This window comes from Halichoerus grypus, chromosome 7 (assembly GCF_964656455.1).
Source record: "Halichoerus grypus chromosome 7, mHalGry1.hap1.1, whole genome shotgun sequence".
Taxonomy (NCBI): domain Eukaryota; kingdom Metazoa; phylum Chordata; class Mammalia; order Carnivora; family Phocidae; genus Halichoerus; species Halichoerus grypus.
In genome coordinates this window covers 7288294-7303387 of record NC_135718.1, presented here as the reverse complement: position 1 = coordinate 7303387, position 15094 = coordinate 7288294, and the positions used below count along the sequence as shown (strand labels likewise).

At 59.1% G+C, this 15094-nt stretch overlaps 1 protein-coding gene across 6 annotated transcripts in view; it reads right to left on the bottom strand.

The window, feature by feature from the left end:
• Positions 1-85: 85 nt before the first annotated feature.
• The window catches only part of CTBP2 (C-terminal binding protein 2), a 156310-nt gene continuing 141301 nt past the window's right edge, over positions 86-15094 (bottom strand). For all 6 annotated transcript variants that reach the window (XM_078076996.1, XM_036103079.2, XM_036103069.2 and 3 more), the window contains 8 exons: positions 13073-13227; positions 12648-12792; positions 8137-8343; positions 5058-5272; positions 4458-4588; positions 3791-3918; positions 3168-3285; positions 86-1456 (listed from right to left, as the gene is read on the bottom strand). In XM_078076996.1, coding sequence (XP_077933122.1) covers positions 1276-1456; positions 3168-3285; positions 3791-3918; positions 4458-4588; positions 5058-5272; positions 8137-8343; positions 12648-12792; positions 13073-13227 — 1280 coding nt within the window. In that variant the 3' untranslated portion in view covers positions 86-1275. The remainder of the gene's footprint in view (positions 1457-3167; positions 3286-3790; positions 3919-4457; positions 4589-5057; positions 5273-8136; positions 8344-12647; positions 12793-13072; positions 13228-15094) is intronic.

The window sequence follows — 15094 nt, the reverse complement described above, 5'->3', positions numbered from 1 at the left end:
TTGAGAATGTAGTTTGCCTTTAAAACATCTCAAGTAGAGAACATTTACCTGGGTGAGATGTACTTGAATTTCAGAACTTAACAAATTTTTATTACTTTTTATTGAAAACTGCACTGAATGCTAAATGTCCACCTTTACAATAAACAGACACAGTAGCGGTAACTCACACTAAAACAAAACACTTCCGATAGCCATTATTTTTCTGTTTGGGACAGTTTTAAAGGATTTTTTTTTTTTTTTGTCACAAAAACAGGAATGTACCTATACAAAGGCTCAAAATAGGCCATCTTTTAAACAAAAAGGCGATGATTCACAAAAGACTATGAATATAACATGTAACTAGTTGATACAAATCTAATAGGATTTGTTAAAATCAGTCACATCTAATAACACACCTGAAGTGTTCTTGTATAAAATATCACGTGAAGAAAAGAAGATTTATCAATGTCTAAAAAAGTGGGTTTGTTCATAGACAATCTGACAAGTTACCATAAAAAGTGTTTCCTGAGACATAAGGAAATGCAACATTATTTTTCTTGAACTCTTTTAGCTCAAGACTTTCCACTCAATAAAATAGCTGAGGATCTGAAACTGAGAAAATATATTTGAGTACAAACAGCTTGTGAAACTTAATACTTTTTTCTTTTTTTTTCTTTTTTTTCTTTTTTTCCTTTTTTTGCATCATCAAGAGGGTATCACTGAATTCACAACCAACTCGCCCGCTCAGTACGCAGTTCAGATGGGAGAGAGACTTCTGTACGCTTGCGGTGGTCTAACACGGGCACACAGTTTTCTCCCCCTTCTCTGTAGTAATTTAATCTTCCTATCAGCAAGAGAGGTCACCAGCCCCCATGGACCGAAGGGACTAGAGTCATAGGAGGGGGATTTCCTCTTAGTATTTTTTATTTGACGTTTGGAACTCCTGATGCAACATTCTAGAGCAAGGTGTTCAGGACCTGCTGTGCCCAAGGGGCTGATAAAGGAAAAGGATCTATTTATTCTTTGTGATTGGATGCACAGATGAAGAACGTAACACACAATAACAGAAGTTGGTCGTTAATAAATCACGTCCTAGTCTTTCAGCGCTTCCGTCACCAGACGCCAGCTCCAGCCTTCCCACGCCTCGGCTTCCCGCTCTCCTAACACTGCAGCGTCAATGATGCGTAGGTCCGGAATCGGTTAAAAAGACGGTCAAAGTCCTTCTCTTAGTTCATCTAGTTTTCACTGTCTCTTGGTCCCAGGTTTATCTGAATGATGACCGTTCGTCATTCTCTGCTATTGCTCATTGGGGTGCTCTCTATTGTCCCCGTGTTTTGTAGGCTGGTTGGGAGAGGGAGCTTGGGAAGGGTGTGCCACGGTGGGGAGGTTGTGAGTCACCGGGATGCCTCCGGGGATGATCCCTTCCATGGCTGCAGGAAGTCCGCCGGGAGCCACCCCCACGATGCCTGGCGGGTATCTGAGGAGCACACAGAGAAAGGGCCAGTAAGCTGGGAGCAGGGAGGAGCCGAGCCCTTGGCTCTGCCTACGTCGGGCTGTTGTTGTTTTTAAATAGGTTAGTCACTTTACCCCCCAAAGCAAGGAGAGATCTACATGAAAAATCTAAAACTCGGACATTTAACTCCTAAACAACAAAATCTATGTAGTCCAATCAAAACACTGCCACAGACTGTAGCTTTCACACAACAGGAACAGCCCGTATTACGTCCACGGACACGACTGCATTTGGGAAACATTCTGTACAAAAAAAGGCTCCCCAGGTTGTCCGGCTGCCTTAGAAAGTATTCATGAGTTATATCGATGCTTTTAATGATTTCCCAACAGAGCAGACCCTAGGCGAGCTAGCTGTGTGCTCTCGGGGGCGGAGGCAGCCAGGGAAGAGGTGAGCTGGCGGAGACGGCCTTACCGCACGGCCACACGAGCTGCTGTGCGCAAAAGGACACGTGGCACTAAGCCCCCCACAGAACATGCGGTTCTTATGCAAATGCGAGTCCGGGTATTGAAACATGCCTCGGATAAAACGGACTTAGAAGGCAGGTGCTTTAGAATTAAAAGACTCATTCTCGACATTCTCAAACCCTTGACCCGTGGCTCCCCACCCTGCACCCTGTACAAGTGCTCACTGGTCGGTCAGAAATGAAGGACTCCCCAGGACTTGGTGAGCTGCAGCCCCTCGAGCATAAGCCCTATTCCAAGGGGCCGGGGAGGCTTGGTCTGTCAAAGGGAAGAATTAAGATGGGGCCTTGGAAGGACAGGCTGCCAACAATAAGGAACAGGAACCTGGGACCGAGGCAGGTTCAAGTGATGATACCGAAATACTATTAAAAGGGGAAAAAAGGGTGGGACGTTAATAGAAGACGGCAAACCGAAATGTAAATAAAGCCACGAGACCCAGGAAGAAAACCGCATGACTTCCTCAGAGTCTGAGGCTTCACCTGTGGGTCCTCCTACACCAACCATAGTTCCACCCACCCCCCGCGCCCCCGCCCAGCCCGGTGGTCAGAGCCGAGCTTCACAACGGGGGAGGTGAGGCAACAGCTCGAGCCATTTTCGGTTATTAGGGCTGCGAGTGCTGGTGGAGGCCAGGGCCACCGCGATGCATCCCACAGTGCAAAGGCTAGGCCCCAGGGGACAATGATCTGGCCGGTAAGTGAATACTGCCAGGGGTGGGGCCACCGTGGGTTACAGTAAGCAAGACCGCGATTTCCTTCTGGAATTCAAGGCTGCAGCTCCTTTATAAGGCCGGACTTTGATTTCCCTGTAAGCCCAGCCATGGTGGGGGAGAGACCATGGGAAATGGGTCTGTGTGGGCTCTGGGCCAGAAGATTCAAAGGAGCAAACAAATTCACCAGCAGGCCCTTTCCCCTGAAAATCTTCCCGGTACCTTCTCAGGCAGAAGGCGCCTGCTTCTGAAGCGGCTCGGAATGCAGGGGGACTCCTCGCAGTGTTCAGACCCTTTGGGGAATGCACTCCCAATTCCCGCTCCTTATAAATAGGAACCCCAATTCTAGGCTGTATCCCAAGAGTTGTGTTTGCTCCACAGAAACTGGGCAGCGGCACATCTGCGAGGACAGCAGACTTGGTGCAGGGAGACTCCGGGGGTTTCCCCATCTCTCCTCCCCTCTCCAGGGGGAGCCCTCCAGCGAGGCCGGTGCCATTCCGCTTCTCACCTGTACGTGGCGCCGTTGAGCTCCGGATGGATTGCTTGCTGATCTATTACTGACCAGGGAGCTGTTGTGACGAAGAATTCCTTGTTCACACAGTTTCTTAAGCTTTCGGGGATGCGACCTGGAATATGAGGATTAAAATTAATCAGATGTATTTTTTTAAGGTCACAGTGAGTTACAGATCATGCTCAGTAGCTGCTGCTGGGGGAACCCCCTACCGTGTTTGAACTATGGAAATCTGAGTGTAAAGTCTCTTATCTAGAATGAGAGGGCCGGCCCTTCCATTTTCAGAAAAGGTGCAGCGTTGCGGGGCCTGTGCCCTGCGCTCTTCACTCCAGCCCCCCCTCCCTCCCCCAGGAACAGAAAGGAGCCTCTCCCTGGCTCCCTCCACACTTCGCACGCTTATGCTGGCTGATTGAAGAGGAATCCGTTTCCTCTGAAATTGAGTTCAGGGCTTAGATGAACTGGGTCCAGCTCCTTCCAAATGTAATCAACTCGATCCCTAAAACCTCCTCTGCCTGAGTAGCAGGCCTCCGTAAGCCCCGTGGCGTGTTAGCTGAGCCGCAGGGCCCCGGCCGTCCTTCCCGCCAGGCGCTGGCTGGCGGGGCCGCGGCGGGCGGGCTCACCTGTGATTGCCCGGCGGATCTCGGTGGCGGCTGCCTCCCGCATCTCTAGTGAGGCTTGCTCACTATACCAAGCTGTGTGGGGCGTACAGATGAGATTCGGTGCATCTTTCAAGGGACCCTGAGCAAAGCTAGATAAATGTCCAAAAACACAACAAATGAGAAGAGTTGAGTATCGCTCCCTACCTACTCCAAGAGAGAGCTGGTGGCCATGCAGCACACTGACCAGTTTATCTGTGTAGAGAACAGTGGCTAGTACGTCTCCTAAAGGCTGGGAATTCAAGAACATACTGATCAGACCTTCTAAATGAGTGTCAGGAGGGATGGGGGACGCAGGAGGAAGGATCTCCGGAGGATCGGCAGGGCCCGCCTCTAAGCAGAACCCGCGGTCCAGGGGACAGATGAAGCCCACTCCTCTCTAGACCAACACACCATTTTTCTTCCTTTCGGACATTCGTGGGTCCCCCGGCCCTTTTACACTCCAAGTACAGCACAGCCCTTAGAGCAGAGGCTGTAGGTCTCTGGTTTCCTCCCCAGGAGCCGCTTCTCCGGGGACGTGCCCCGCGGTCACAGTGTGGGGCGCGGTCAGGGCTAGAAGCAGGGCCCGTGAGTTCCCGGTGTGAGGCCGGGAGCTCGGCTAACGATCGGGTCAGCAGCCCAGCAGACCCACCTGAAAGGCTCCGATTCATGCACGTCGAGGGCTGCCCCTCGTATCCTGCCTTCCTTGAGGGCTTGGGCTAAGGCTTTCTCATCCACCAGCCCACCGCGGGCCGCATTCACTAGGAATGCTCCTTGCCTCATCTGTGGGAGGAAACAAGCCGTTAGATGCCACCACGCTGGAAGGCACCTGCCCGGAGGTTTCAGGAAGCCAGCCACGGCCCGGACCGAGGAGTTCTGCTGGTCCAGCTGTTGAGTGCGTGTGCGGCAGGGGAGGGGCGCGGGGAGTGCCGGCGACAGTCGGGTGGGTTTCTGTGCCGCCTCCGAGAGGGCCATAAGGCGGGCAGGCTGGACTTGTGGCCTGTCACCTGCCTGTTGCTTCTTGGGAGGCCAAACCTGATTGAGACAGGTCCCTGCTGGGTCCTGGGCCAGCCCCCGTTTGTCCCGGGTCGACGTGGCCCATCCCGTGCTGGGGCCTCACCTGGCCCCTCACTGATGTCCTGGGGGTGGTCTTCCCTTTCCACGCGCGTGTCCACAGACCACTTCCCGTCCCCTACCCCCCTTTTGTTGGGTTGGAAGTCTCCAGGGGCTGAGGGTATCTATGTCCAGTTACCTGCTTTATAGTAAAGTCATTGATGAGGTGGTGGTTATGTTCGTTGAGATTACAGTGCAAGGAGACGCAGTCGCTCTGATACAGTAAGTCCTGCAGGGTGTAGACCCTCTGCACGCCCAGGGACCGCTCTATCCCATCCTGCAAGTAGGGGTCATAAAATATGACGCTGAATCCAAAGGCCTTGGCTCGAACAGCAACCGCCTGCCCCGTGCGACCTGTGCAGAGAGAGAGCGTCCAGGTGAGCGAGTCCGCAGTCCCGTCTGCTGCCGCCCAGCGCTCCGGATGCCGCGCCCTGTGTGGGCCCCAGCTGTCCCCGCTGCCAGGGGAACCGCGTGCCCAAAGCTGGGTGATGCTCTCAGCCAGCCCGGCTCCTTGGCTTCCTGGGTGAGGAGCGGGGAGCTTGTTGTTTGCAGCGGTGTGTATGTGTGCGCGCGCGCGCTAAAGCTCCTGGGATGGACCTTCTCAAACATACGGCTAGAGAATGTTCTAGTGAATGCCATGTGCCCCTCCCCCAGTTCCAGCCGGCACCACAGTCTCCCATCCTCATTGCTCTCTCCCCGAGGTTTCTGGGTACACAGCAGGCTTCTTAACCTGAGCGTCCTTTCTTGAGACAGCGAGGGCAGTAACAGAGAACATTCTCTTGCCAATTAGCACAGGGTTTGCTCACGGAAGGGGCACAGGGATTGGAAGGGCCCCCTGCAGAGCGGGAGACTCACTTTGATGGGGAGGGGGAGCCACGTACCGGTCAGGTATGCAGGCTGGTTCTGACCTGCTGGGGGAGCCCCAGGCCCCTCTCTCTAGCAGGTTAGCGGCCCACACCACCTAACAGGACAGGACGGCCTGTCTCCGAAGTGGCTGTCATTTGTACAAGCCCACGGAACCCCACGGCTAGCGCCTCCGGCTTCCCAGAGCTGTTTTCGGCTTGAAAACAAAGTGGTTTGCGTGATGCTTGAATGGGCTCCTCTGGGAAGCGTGCAGAATCGTCTTTGTCTGAAACCACTGCTCAACGGGGCCGGGGAAGGAGGAGGAGACAAGGGAAGGTGTCCCTTCCCAAACAGGAAGCCCACACGAGGGCAACGTGGAGGTGGACTGTCCCCCACTCCTGCGGGCTGGAGGGCCAGCGGCAGGGCAACCGGTGCGGGCTTATCCCTCCTGTCCTCCCTCCTCGGTGTCACCACTTGGATGCAGCGAACTGGGAACCGTAGCCACACACCCCAGTGGACAGACAGGCACAACAAAGGTGACAAGCTGGAGAAGAGCACCAGTGGCCTACAACACCCGACGTCCCTGAAGCATGGGACACACGAGCCCATGCCCTCAGCCCACACAAGAACGCCCCCCTCACTTCCGCATCCTAACGCGCTCTGCCTGGAGATGGGGCTTCCCGGCTGTGGCTGCCGGGGCCCGAGTGTCATTTTCCAGTTTTTCCTTTTCATCAGTCCCCTAACCCTCATGTTTTCACTAGCTTCTCCGTTAGCCATGAGGGTTTCCTAAGTTTCTACAAGACCTAGTGACTTAATGCTGTTACTGACTTGATCAAAACTGAGCCTTGCAGGAGAAGCCAACTGTCTTGGCCTGAAAAATATAAAAAATATATATATATTGTGGCCGCTGGCTGGCTGTCCGCGAGCACCATCCCACCACCAGCCCGGGCTGGGGCCACGCTCAGGGCTGGGCCGCCTCCCACTCCGGGTGCTGCTTCTCAGCGAAGCCTCAGGCAACCGAACGCTTTCGGGGGGAGGCATCAGGCAGCCTCGACTAGGCCTCCTCCCGTCCGGAGTCCTGTCTGCACTGGGGAAGGCTACAGACAGACCTGAAAGGCAGCACGGCGACCTCACCGTCAGAGAGCCCGGGGAGCAGGGGCTGAGGCGTGCTCGCTTAGTCTCAAGTGAACGGGGCTCAAACCACAGGACTGCAAAGGACGGCAGAGGGCTCAGCCGCTGCAGGGGTGAGAACACGAGCCATGCCCTAAGCAGCATCTCCAGGGGCCACTGCGCAGAGCCGCGGGAGGCCCCGGGCACCAGCAGAGGGCGCTGCGGCCCCCACACGACGCCCCGCGTTGCCTATGGTCGCTCGTAGCGTCCACTCAAGAAAAAGTGAAGAGGACTCCTTCGTCAATCGTTTAGAGGAATGCCTTCGAGAGTGTGATCACCCCTAACACCTGCGTTCTTGAATCACCCTGGGGAGTTAGACGCGCCCTCCCCGAAGAAACCCAGCTCCCTCTACCTTGTTCAGGCTGGCACCCAGAGGCCATCCCAGGCGTCCTGACCCTTGGTTTTCTGGAAACAGCTCTGAGCTAAGGGTCGAGTGACAGCTTGGGGAGCCCTCTGGAGGCCAGGCCCAGCACCTGCTCCCCACCCCACCCGCTTCTCGTGCCTTCTCTGAACCCTAAGAGGCAGCCATGTGTTGGCACGCCCTTCCCGAGGTAGAGTGGGACACCCAGGCAGAGAGGTCAGTGAATTTCCTCAGGGTCACGGAATGGCCGAGTGGCGGGGCTGAGACTCAGCAGGAAAGCGAGCCCCCCCGAGCCCCTGTGCTGTCAACACCATGTCATCAGGCTGCTTTCCGTCACAGCTCACCGTGTCCTTGGTAACCCGCCTAGGACGCTCATGGGGCCACTTTCTAAGCTGATGACCTGACCGTGCCACCTTCCGGCTCAAAATCCTTCAGGGACTCCCTGCTGCCACCTTGGCCTGGCATGTGAGGGTCTCCACGGGCTGGGCCTTGATCACGGCCCAGATCTCGGCTCAGCCACCAGCCCCCATTCGAGCCCCAAGCCTGCTGGTTTCTCCACAAGGCACCTGCAGCAGCCCCCGCCCAGGGCCATCGGCGGGCACACAGCCCCTCCCGCTGCCCAGCGGCCGGGACCGTCCCTGCGCCGCCTGCTCCCCACCCAGCCCTGCAGACCCACCTCCCAGAGGGGGCAGCTGCCTTGTCGGCCTCTGGCTCCCCCGGTGGACAGGGAAGGCCAGCTCCCAGGGCACCGGCCGTTCCCGGGCTCCTCCTCGCCGGGGTGGGGGTGGGGGGGTCCCCGCGCCAGCACCGGTGGGTGGGGGGCGGGCTGGGCAGCTGCACCTACCGAAGCCGATGAGGCCCAGCGTCTCCCCGCGGATGCGGGCTGCTCCCGAGGCCACCTCCCGGATCTGCTCGACGCTCTGGACCCGCGTGCCCTCCCGCAGCGCCTGGTACAGCCACGTGTTCCGCCGGTAGAGGTTGAGGATGTGGCAGACGGTGGAGTCGGCCGTCTCTTCCACGGCCGCGGACGGGATGTTGCACACGGCGATGCCTGGGGAGGACAGGGCCCGGCCCCCGGGTGAGGACCCCCGAGGCTCCCCGAGCGCCCAGCTGAGGGGCAGGGAGGCGGAGCTGGCCCTTCAGCCACGGACTCGGCGTGTGGTCCCATCAGGTCAGGCTCTGAGGCCTGCCCGTCACCTGGGAGACATGGACCCTCGGGCCTGATGCTCAGGGGCCTCCAGCCCCCACATCCATCCCAGGCTCACCGCACCCCCAGGCCCCCACTCACCCCACATCCCGCCCACCCTTTGCTTCTGGACCCTGTGTTCCGGGAAGCAAGCAGTGGGCAGCTGGAGGGGTGAGCAGCCAAGAGGCTGGAAACCTGCCCCGCGTCCGCCGTGGACAGCAGGAAACCAGCATGCAGAGACCCCCCCCGCCCCAGGGTCGTGTCCAGAAGACCAGACTCCTCACAGCGAACCCTCCGGACCTTCCTCCTGGGGCTGGGCTGGGGGCACGGAGACTGGCTTCTTGTTTACGGTATTTTAAGTCTCTTGTGATGAACATGTGAACACTCGTTTTGGAAAAGGGCAAGATGGAAGAATTAGGAACCAACACCCGCCCCTCAACACGGGCCCGGGTGGGGCCAGGATGGAGCTGATGCCTGAATTGAGCCCCACGCCCGTTCAGTGGGCCCTGCCCACGATCCTGCTCGGGCAAAAAGAACACCAAGCGGACAGGGGGGACCGCCCTGCTTTCTGGAAGGGCATTTAGGGCTAGGGGCAGCTGGTGAGGGCGGGCCCCCAGGCTCTGGGGCCAAGGGGCTGCTGGAAGAACCACCCCACGGTCTCCAGCAGGCAGAGCTAGGCACTGACCTTCCTTGGTAGGAGGGTGTTTGGGGGAAGAACGCAAATGTCTGCCAGACGTGGGAGGGGCGCAGGAACAGGGGGCCCGGCTGGGCTGTGGCAGAGAACACGGGGCCTGTCAGGCAAGCAGCTTTCTGACGGACAGAGGTATCCAGGCACCAGTCAGATGAGCTCAGAAAACCACCTTTTAATCCCAGGTTTGGGACCCAAGGAACACAAGGGGCAGGGCCTCCAAGAAGGCAGCCCTGCCTTTCTCTACCTTCTCAAGCCCGGCAGCGGGGACAAGAGCACCAGAGCCTATGTGGCTCACTGGAGGGAACACAGGACCCCCCATGCTGAGCACCCCCTTTCTAGTAGCTGTGTGACCACCCCACAAGGGCTGCCCTGAGGTCCAGGGTCTCCGTGACCCCCCTCAGGAGGACAGACAGCTCAGAGGGAAAGCCCCCATGAGCACATCGTCCCACCTGGTCCCACCTGGCCCCAGCCACCTGCCGGGGGACAAAGTGTCCGACAGATCTAGGCTGCTGAAACTTCCATGAGCTGGAAGTTCGTTCTGCAAACAGCCACAATGGAGCCCGCTCCACGTGAAACAGGCCAGCCTAGAATTTGGGCTGCGCCAGAGCCAGGGTTTTGTGATGGTTTCCAGTCCTCTGAGGAACCGGAGGTGTTCTGGCCAGAGCCCAGCAGGAGGGACCGGCAGTGGACCCTCGGCCACTACCCAGCCGACCCCCCGGGCCTGGGGCCAGCTGTGCCCTGGGAGCCGAGACCGGAGGGGACGCGCTGGAGGAGGGGGTCCCCACGCGGGTCCGTGTGACACAGAGCATCGCATCTGCCCATCCCCGGGGGGGGTGCGCAAAGGGACACTGCTCAGCCTGCACCCCTGAGCTCTGACATGGTGGCTGCTCGGCTGCAGACACTGAAAGGGGCCCGAGACTGAAACCTGGAGGAGGGGCTGCTGGAAGCCCCGGGGACCGTCCTGCCCCAAGGACAATGGCACCTTCCTCTGAAACCCCAAAGCCCTGACAACCCTCCTGCCGTGGGACTCTTTCTAAACCATTCTTGAGGTCATGGTCTGCATCAGGGCGATTCTCTGAAGGCCATGACAAGAAGCTTCTAGCACCTGCAGGGCAAGAGTCGCGGCCGCCTCACCCCAAGGCCTGAGCCCTGTGGCTGAGCTGCTCTTCCCGTCAATGGTTTCACTCTTTGCTGTCACCCCTTCTGAACTGGAAGCCAGATAAAGGAGCTTGCTAGAGAAGCTCACAAGGTGAGACGCCCCCAGCAACCTCCCACCTCCCCCGGCTTCCCCCTGGCTCCCTGGTTCTTGGGGAGACACTGCAGAGGCCGAATCCCTCTAACTCCTCCAGGCAGGTGACACAGTTGTTTCCTGAGCTCGCCCTGCTCTCACCCCAAGCATCGCCTCGGGCCCGCCATCTTCATGCAAAGGCTCCCGTGAGCACTGGGAAGGGAGCATCCTCCCAGAAAGGCCACACTGCAGGCCCCGGAGACAAGCAGCACCTACAGCCACTGTTCTCATTTGCATGAAGTCTGGGGACAGAATCATCTGCGGAGTGCAATCTGGAGACAGGACAGAGGCCCATTTTCCTTCTCCAAATTCCACACGCACCAGGATCAATGGCAACTGACTGGAATGGAAGCTGACGTTTCCATTGTTCAAAACGGCAGGCCCCTGGGAACAGCATCTCCTCCGCCTGGGCCCCCTCGCCAAGGGCAGCCGGGCAGCCGGGGGAGCGGGGCACCTTTGGTTTTAGGGAAACGAGGTCCCCCTCCTGGCCCAGGCCAGCTGTGTGGGGAGCTTCTGCAAATGGAGGGATGGCAAGTTTTGCTTGGGAGACCTTCCCATCTCTCCCTGGAAAGAAGTTCCCTGGTTCCCATCAAGGAAACAACACGAACACCTCACCAGAGCCTGGGCTGCAAGGGGCGGACACAGAGAGATGAGGAGGCGGGTGCAGGGAAGCATTTGAGGACCGCCCCCCCCGCCCCCCTCTCAGTGTGTTAAAACTATATTCTCCATCGCTGTTTGAACTTGGGATTTCAGCTCTACCAAGAGCACAAAGAACATTTGTTTTCAAACAAAAATATTCTTGTTGGTGCCCAGGAAAGATGGAAAATTTGAGGTAATGCTAGACATGCTTACGAGGAAGGACCCCTGTCCACCCAAGTTTCTTTGTTGCAACCAAGACAGGCTCAGGGGGACCCCGAGGCCAGAAGCGAGCGCTCAGGGCAGACACAGGAAGCCATCACTTCCTCCAGACCCTGTAACGAGTCTGGGTTCTGATGCCGCCCTTTTTCCTCTTGTATAGGGTCGATCTTCCGAGCCACTTGCCACCCAGCCCCTCACTTCCAGGATGGGGGAGGGGAAGAAGGCATCTTGCTGGGGAATGACCATCTCTTGCCTCTTCCTTTCGGGTTCACCTGTGGGACGACCCCACCTGCCGCATCCACACGCTCAGAGCGCCCTGGACCACCATGAAGCAGCACCAGACTCAGCACCAGCCAGGCTCCCTCTACCCAGCGCCTGCCCCCAATTCAAGTGAGGGAACTAAGCCCTTGAAGAAACCATGGACCTTTACTCAAAACCCCAGGCTAGGACCTTGGAGGAGGAAGCGGAGGCCAGAAGTGCCTGAGGCCACGGCGTGCACGCTTAGGTAGGACGCCGGCTCAGCCCGCCCCTGGAGCGCCGGGGCCCACCGGGTCCTCGGTGGGGGCGGGGAGGCTGACTTGGGGCAGGGAGGGAGATGGACCACTGGCCCACAGAGCCCACCAGGGCCTCAGCACAGCCAAAGGTTGGGGGACTGTAGAGGTCTGAGTTCCTAGATACCCGCTAGCAGCCCTGGGGCACCCCAGTACTCAGGTGGAGCACGGGCCCACGCACCCGGGAGCCGCCCTGGCACATCGCACACACAGATCAAGGACAGTGAGCACAGGAGCTCATTCTGAAGGACCTTGGGCCCTCACGGGGCGAGCAGGCCAGCCCAGGGTCGCTTGCCATCAATGCTCTGTGGACACTCCTCGCACATGGAGTCCACAGCAGGTGCTGGGGCGGGGGGTGGGCACAGTGCCATGGCCCTACCGCTGGGCAACTGCCTGTGGGTGTCCATCTGCTGCCCCTGCTTTTCCCTGGAACCCCTGCCCCTCTGACAAGGGCTGGGCAGGAGGTGCTGGGCTTCGGTCCACCCTGTTGGCGCTGACCTGGGCAGGTTTCTGGGTGGACAGCAGCCCTTGGGAGGAGGTCTCCATGCCGGGACTGGAGGAGACCTAGAGATGCCCGACGCCCCCACTTCCCGAGCCCTGAGCTGTGCACCCAGCATTGGCATTTCCGGGTGGTGGGTCCCGACCAGCTAACACTGACCTGTGGCCACTCACAGGGTCCCCTCTGCAGGGGCTCAGGGCCCAGCAGGCTCACTCCCGCCTGGGTGTTGGAGCTGTGCCCACCCGGCCCCCGCACAGCCGCCCCGCGGCCCCGCGCACTCACCGAGCTCGCCAGCGGCCTTTATGTCAACATTGTCGTAGCCGCTGCCTATCCGCACGATCACTCTCAGGGCCTTGAACTTCTCCAGGTCCTCCCTGGTGAGGGTGATGGTGTGGTACATCATGGCGCCAACGGCTTCATTTAGAACCTGTGACGGGGTGAGCAGAGCAAGCTGGAGCCCTCGCCCCAGCCCCATCACCCCTGCACCCGCCGCAGAGGACGCGGGGTGGGCGTGACCGCTCCCCCAGGCGAGTGGCCCGGGGTTGTGCTTCGGGGTCTGCCTGTGACTCTGGGTGACGGGGGGCGCAGACAGGGAGGGTGGGGCGGGGGGTGAGAGGGCCCAGCCCGGGGAGACCTGAGGGACCCCTCGCTGAATGGCAGCCACCTGACCTGGGTGACCCCGGCCTCGGGGTGGGGGTGGGGCCCACCTTCTCGTGGATCTCCTGAGTGGACTGTGCGTCACAGAAGGCCACAGTGGCCAGGTCCTTCAGGATGGGCATCTCCACGGTGCAGTCTCTGCCATCGAGCAGCGCCACCAGGGGGCGGGGGTGCAGGGGGCCGTTCATGATCTGGGGGCGGATACCTGTGAGGATGGGAGGGTGATTTGGTGGGTGGGCACAGTGGCCTGTCCCACACTGGGGGACAGTGCTCCCCCTTACCCACATCCATCAGGTCTGGGGGACCCCAGAGCTCCCTCCCTACTCCCTGGGCGGACCACGAAGCCGCCTGGGCTCCCCTGGGCTCAAAGACCACAGGCTCCTTTGGAGTCACGGGGGAAGATTCTGGGGCAAGCCAAGGAGACCCAGGGGGAACATCTGTCTGGGTGGACGTCTGAGGGGGACCTGGGTCTCAGTGAGCAATCTCAAGTGTAGCGAACAGGAACCACCATAGAGCTAACTCCATCGCCATGTGGAACTCGGGCCAAGGAATCTGTTTAAGACACACCAGCCTCAGGCACCTGCTGCCAGTATGAGCCGGGCCTACAAGGGGGCTCCCCTCCCACTCCAGCACCTTCCAAACACGAGGGGGTACAAAATGAAACCAGAGGGACAGGTCATGGCTCCCGCACCCCATGGGAGCATTCTGGAGAAACAGGCACCCTGGGCTCAGCTCAGGACCCCTCTTGACCTGGCCCGGTGGTGGGGAGGCGTGTGTGAAGGCCAGCAGCTCGCTGGGGACTTGGGAGAGTGAAGAGAATCTCTCTAAGGACCGCAGAGCGAGCTGCGCTCTCAGGTCCCAGGACCAGTCAGAGCGGTGCTGGGTCCTGGTGCTGCCCAACAGAAACAAAGGACACTTGTCCCCACAACTTGGGGGGGGGGTGAAGGGAGCACAGAGCAGAGGCAGTCCTCCCTGCTCTGTGCTCCATGCGGACCAGCACGGCTGCTTACGGGAGGCTCAAGGGGCGGCAGGACGCCCCCAACCCACAGGACAGAGTGGGGGCGCGTGCCCTGGGCCACGTGGCCACACGAGGTGCACGCACCAGGCTGCCTGCAGGAGCCCGGCAAAATCCATATGCTGGCAAGTCTTGGTGTCTCCAGAGGGACTGTGGCACCGAGATGGTGCCATTTTCTCAACCGATCTGATGCGCAGTGTCCTAGACTACGAGTCAAAGCCAGAGAGCTTTCCGTGCGTCTTACGCTTTCAGAGGTCAGGACGAACTCTGACAGGGGCCGCCACACCGAGGCCAGGCTCTTCTTTCTGTACAGAATCTACTTGTCCTTGCCGCTGGTGGCCGCCTGGCCCACTGGCCTTCGTGTGACCACAAGGCATCGGGTAGAGGCTCCAGCCAACAAAAGCAGGACCCGTCTGCCCAGGCTGCACTCAGCTGCGTGGTCTCCCGAAGGGCTCGTCCACTGGCAGCCTGCCATGGCCACCGGGGTGTGGGGGCCCCAGACACGTGAAGCCCCCATGTGACCGCCAGGGCTCATCACGCAGTGACACGCTTGTGTAAGAAGCGGAGAGAAATCCCCACCTGGAGCTGCGTCCGGGCTCCCACTAGCAGTGGACAGGGAGGTGGGGAGGGTGTCCCCGTGGTGCCCACACGGCCCCTGCACAGTGGCCTCTGCCCTGGGATGGCACTCCCACGCCACAGCTGCCCAGCTCGGGACAATCACCTCTTTGAACAAGGAGCCGAGGAAAGGCTTTTGTCCTGGCCTCCGAATGGGTCAGGGTGCAGGTCTCCTCGGGGTAGCTCCATCCTGAGCTGGGACTCACGAGGGATCAGTCCCTCCCAGCCTCTGAGTGGCAACAAAACCACTGCCGAACCCAGAGCCCGGATCCCCAAAGCAGGACGTCCAAGTGAAGCGGAGCCCCAAATGTCCTCTGTACCGGGTGGGAAAACGGGGGCTCCAAGGCTATTTGTTGGGGCCTGGTGAGCACTCTGCTAGCGTTCTTTTGGCCTAATTGGCAGGCGGGCTCCACAGGGGTCAAGGTGGGTGTGTGTGAATGGA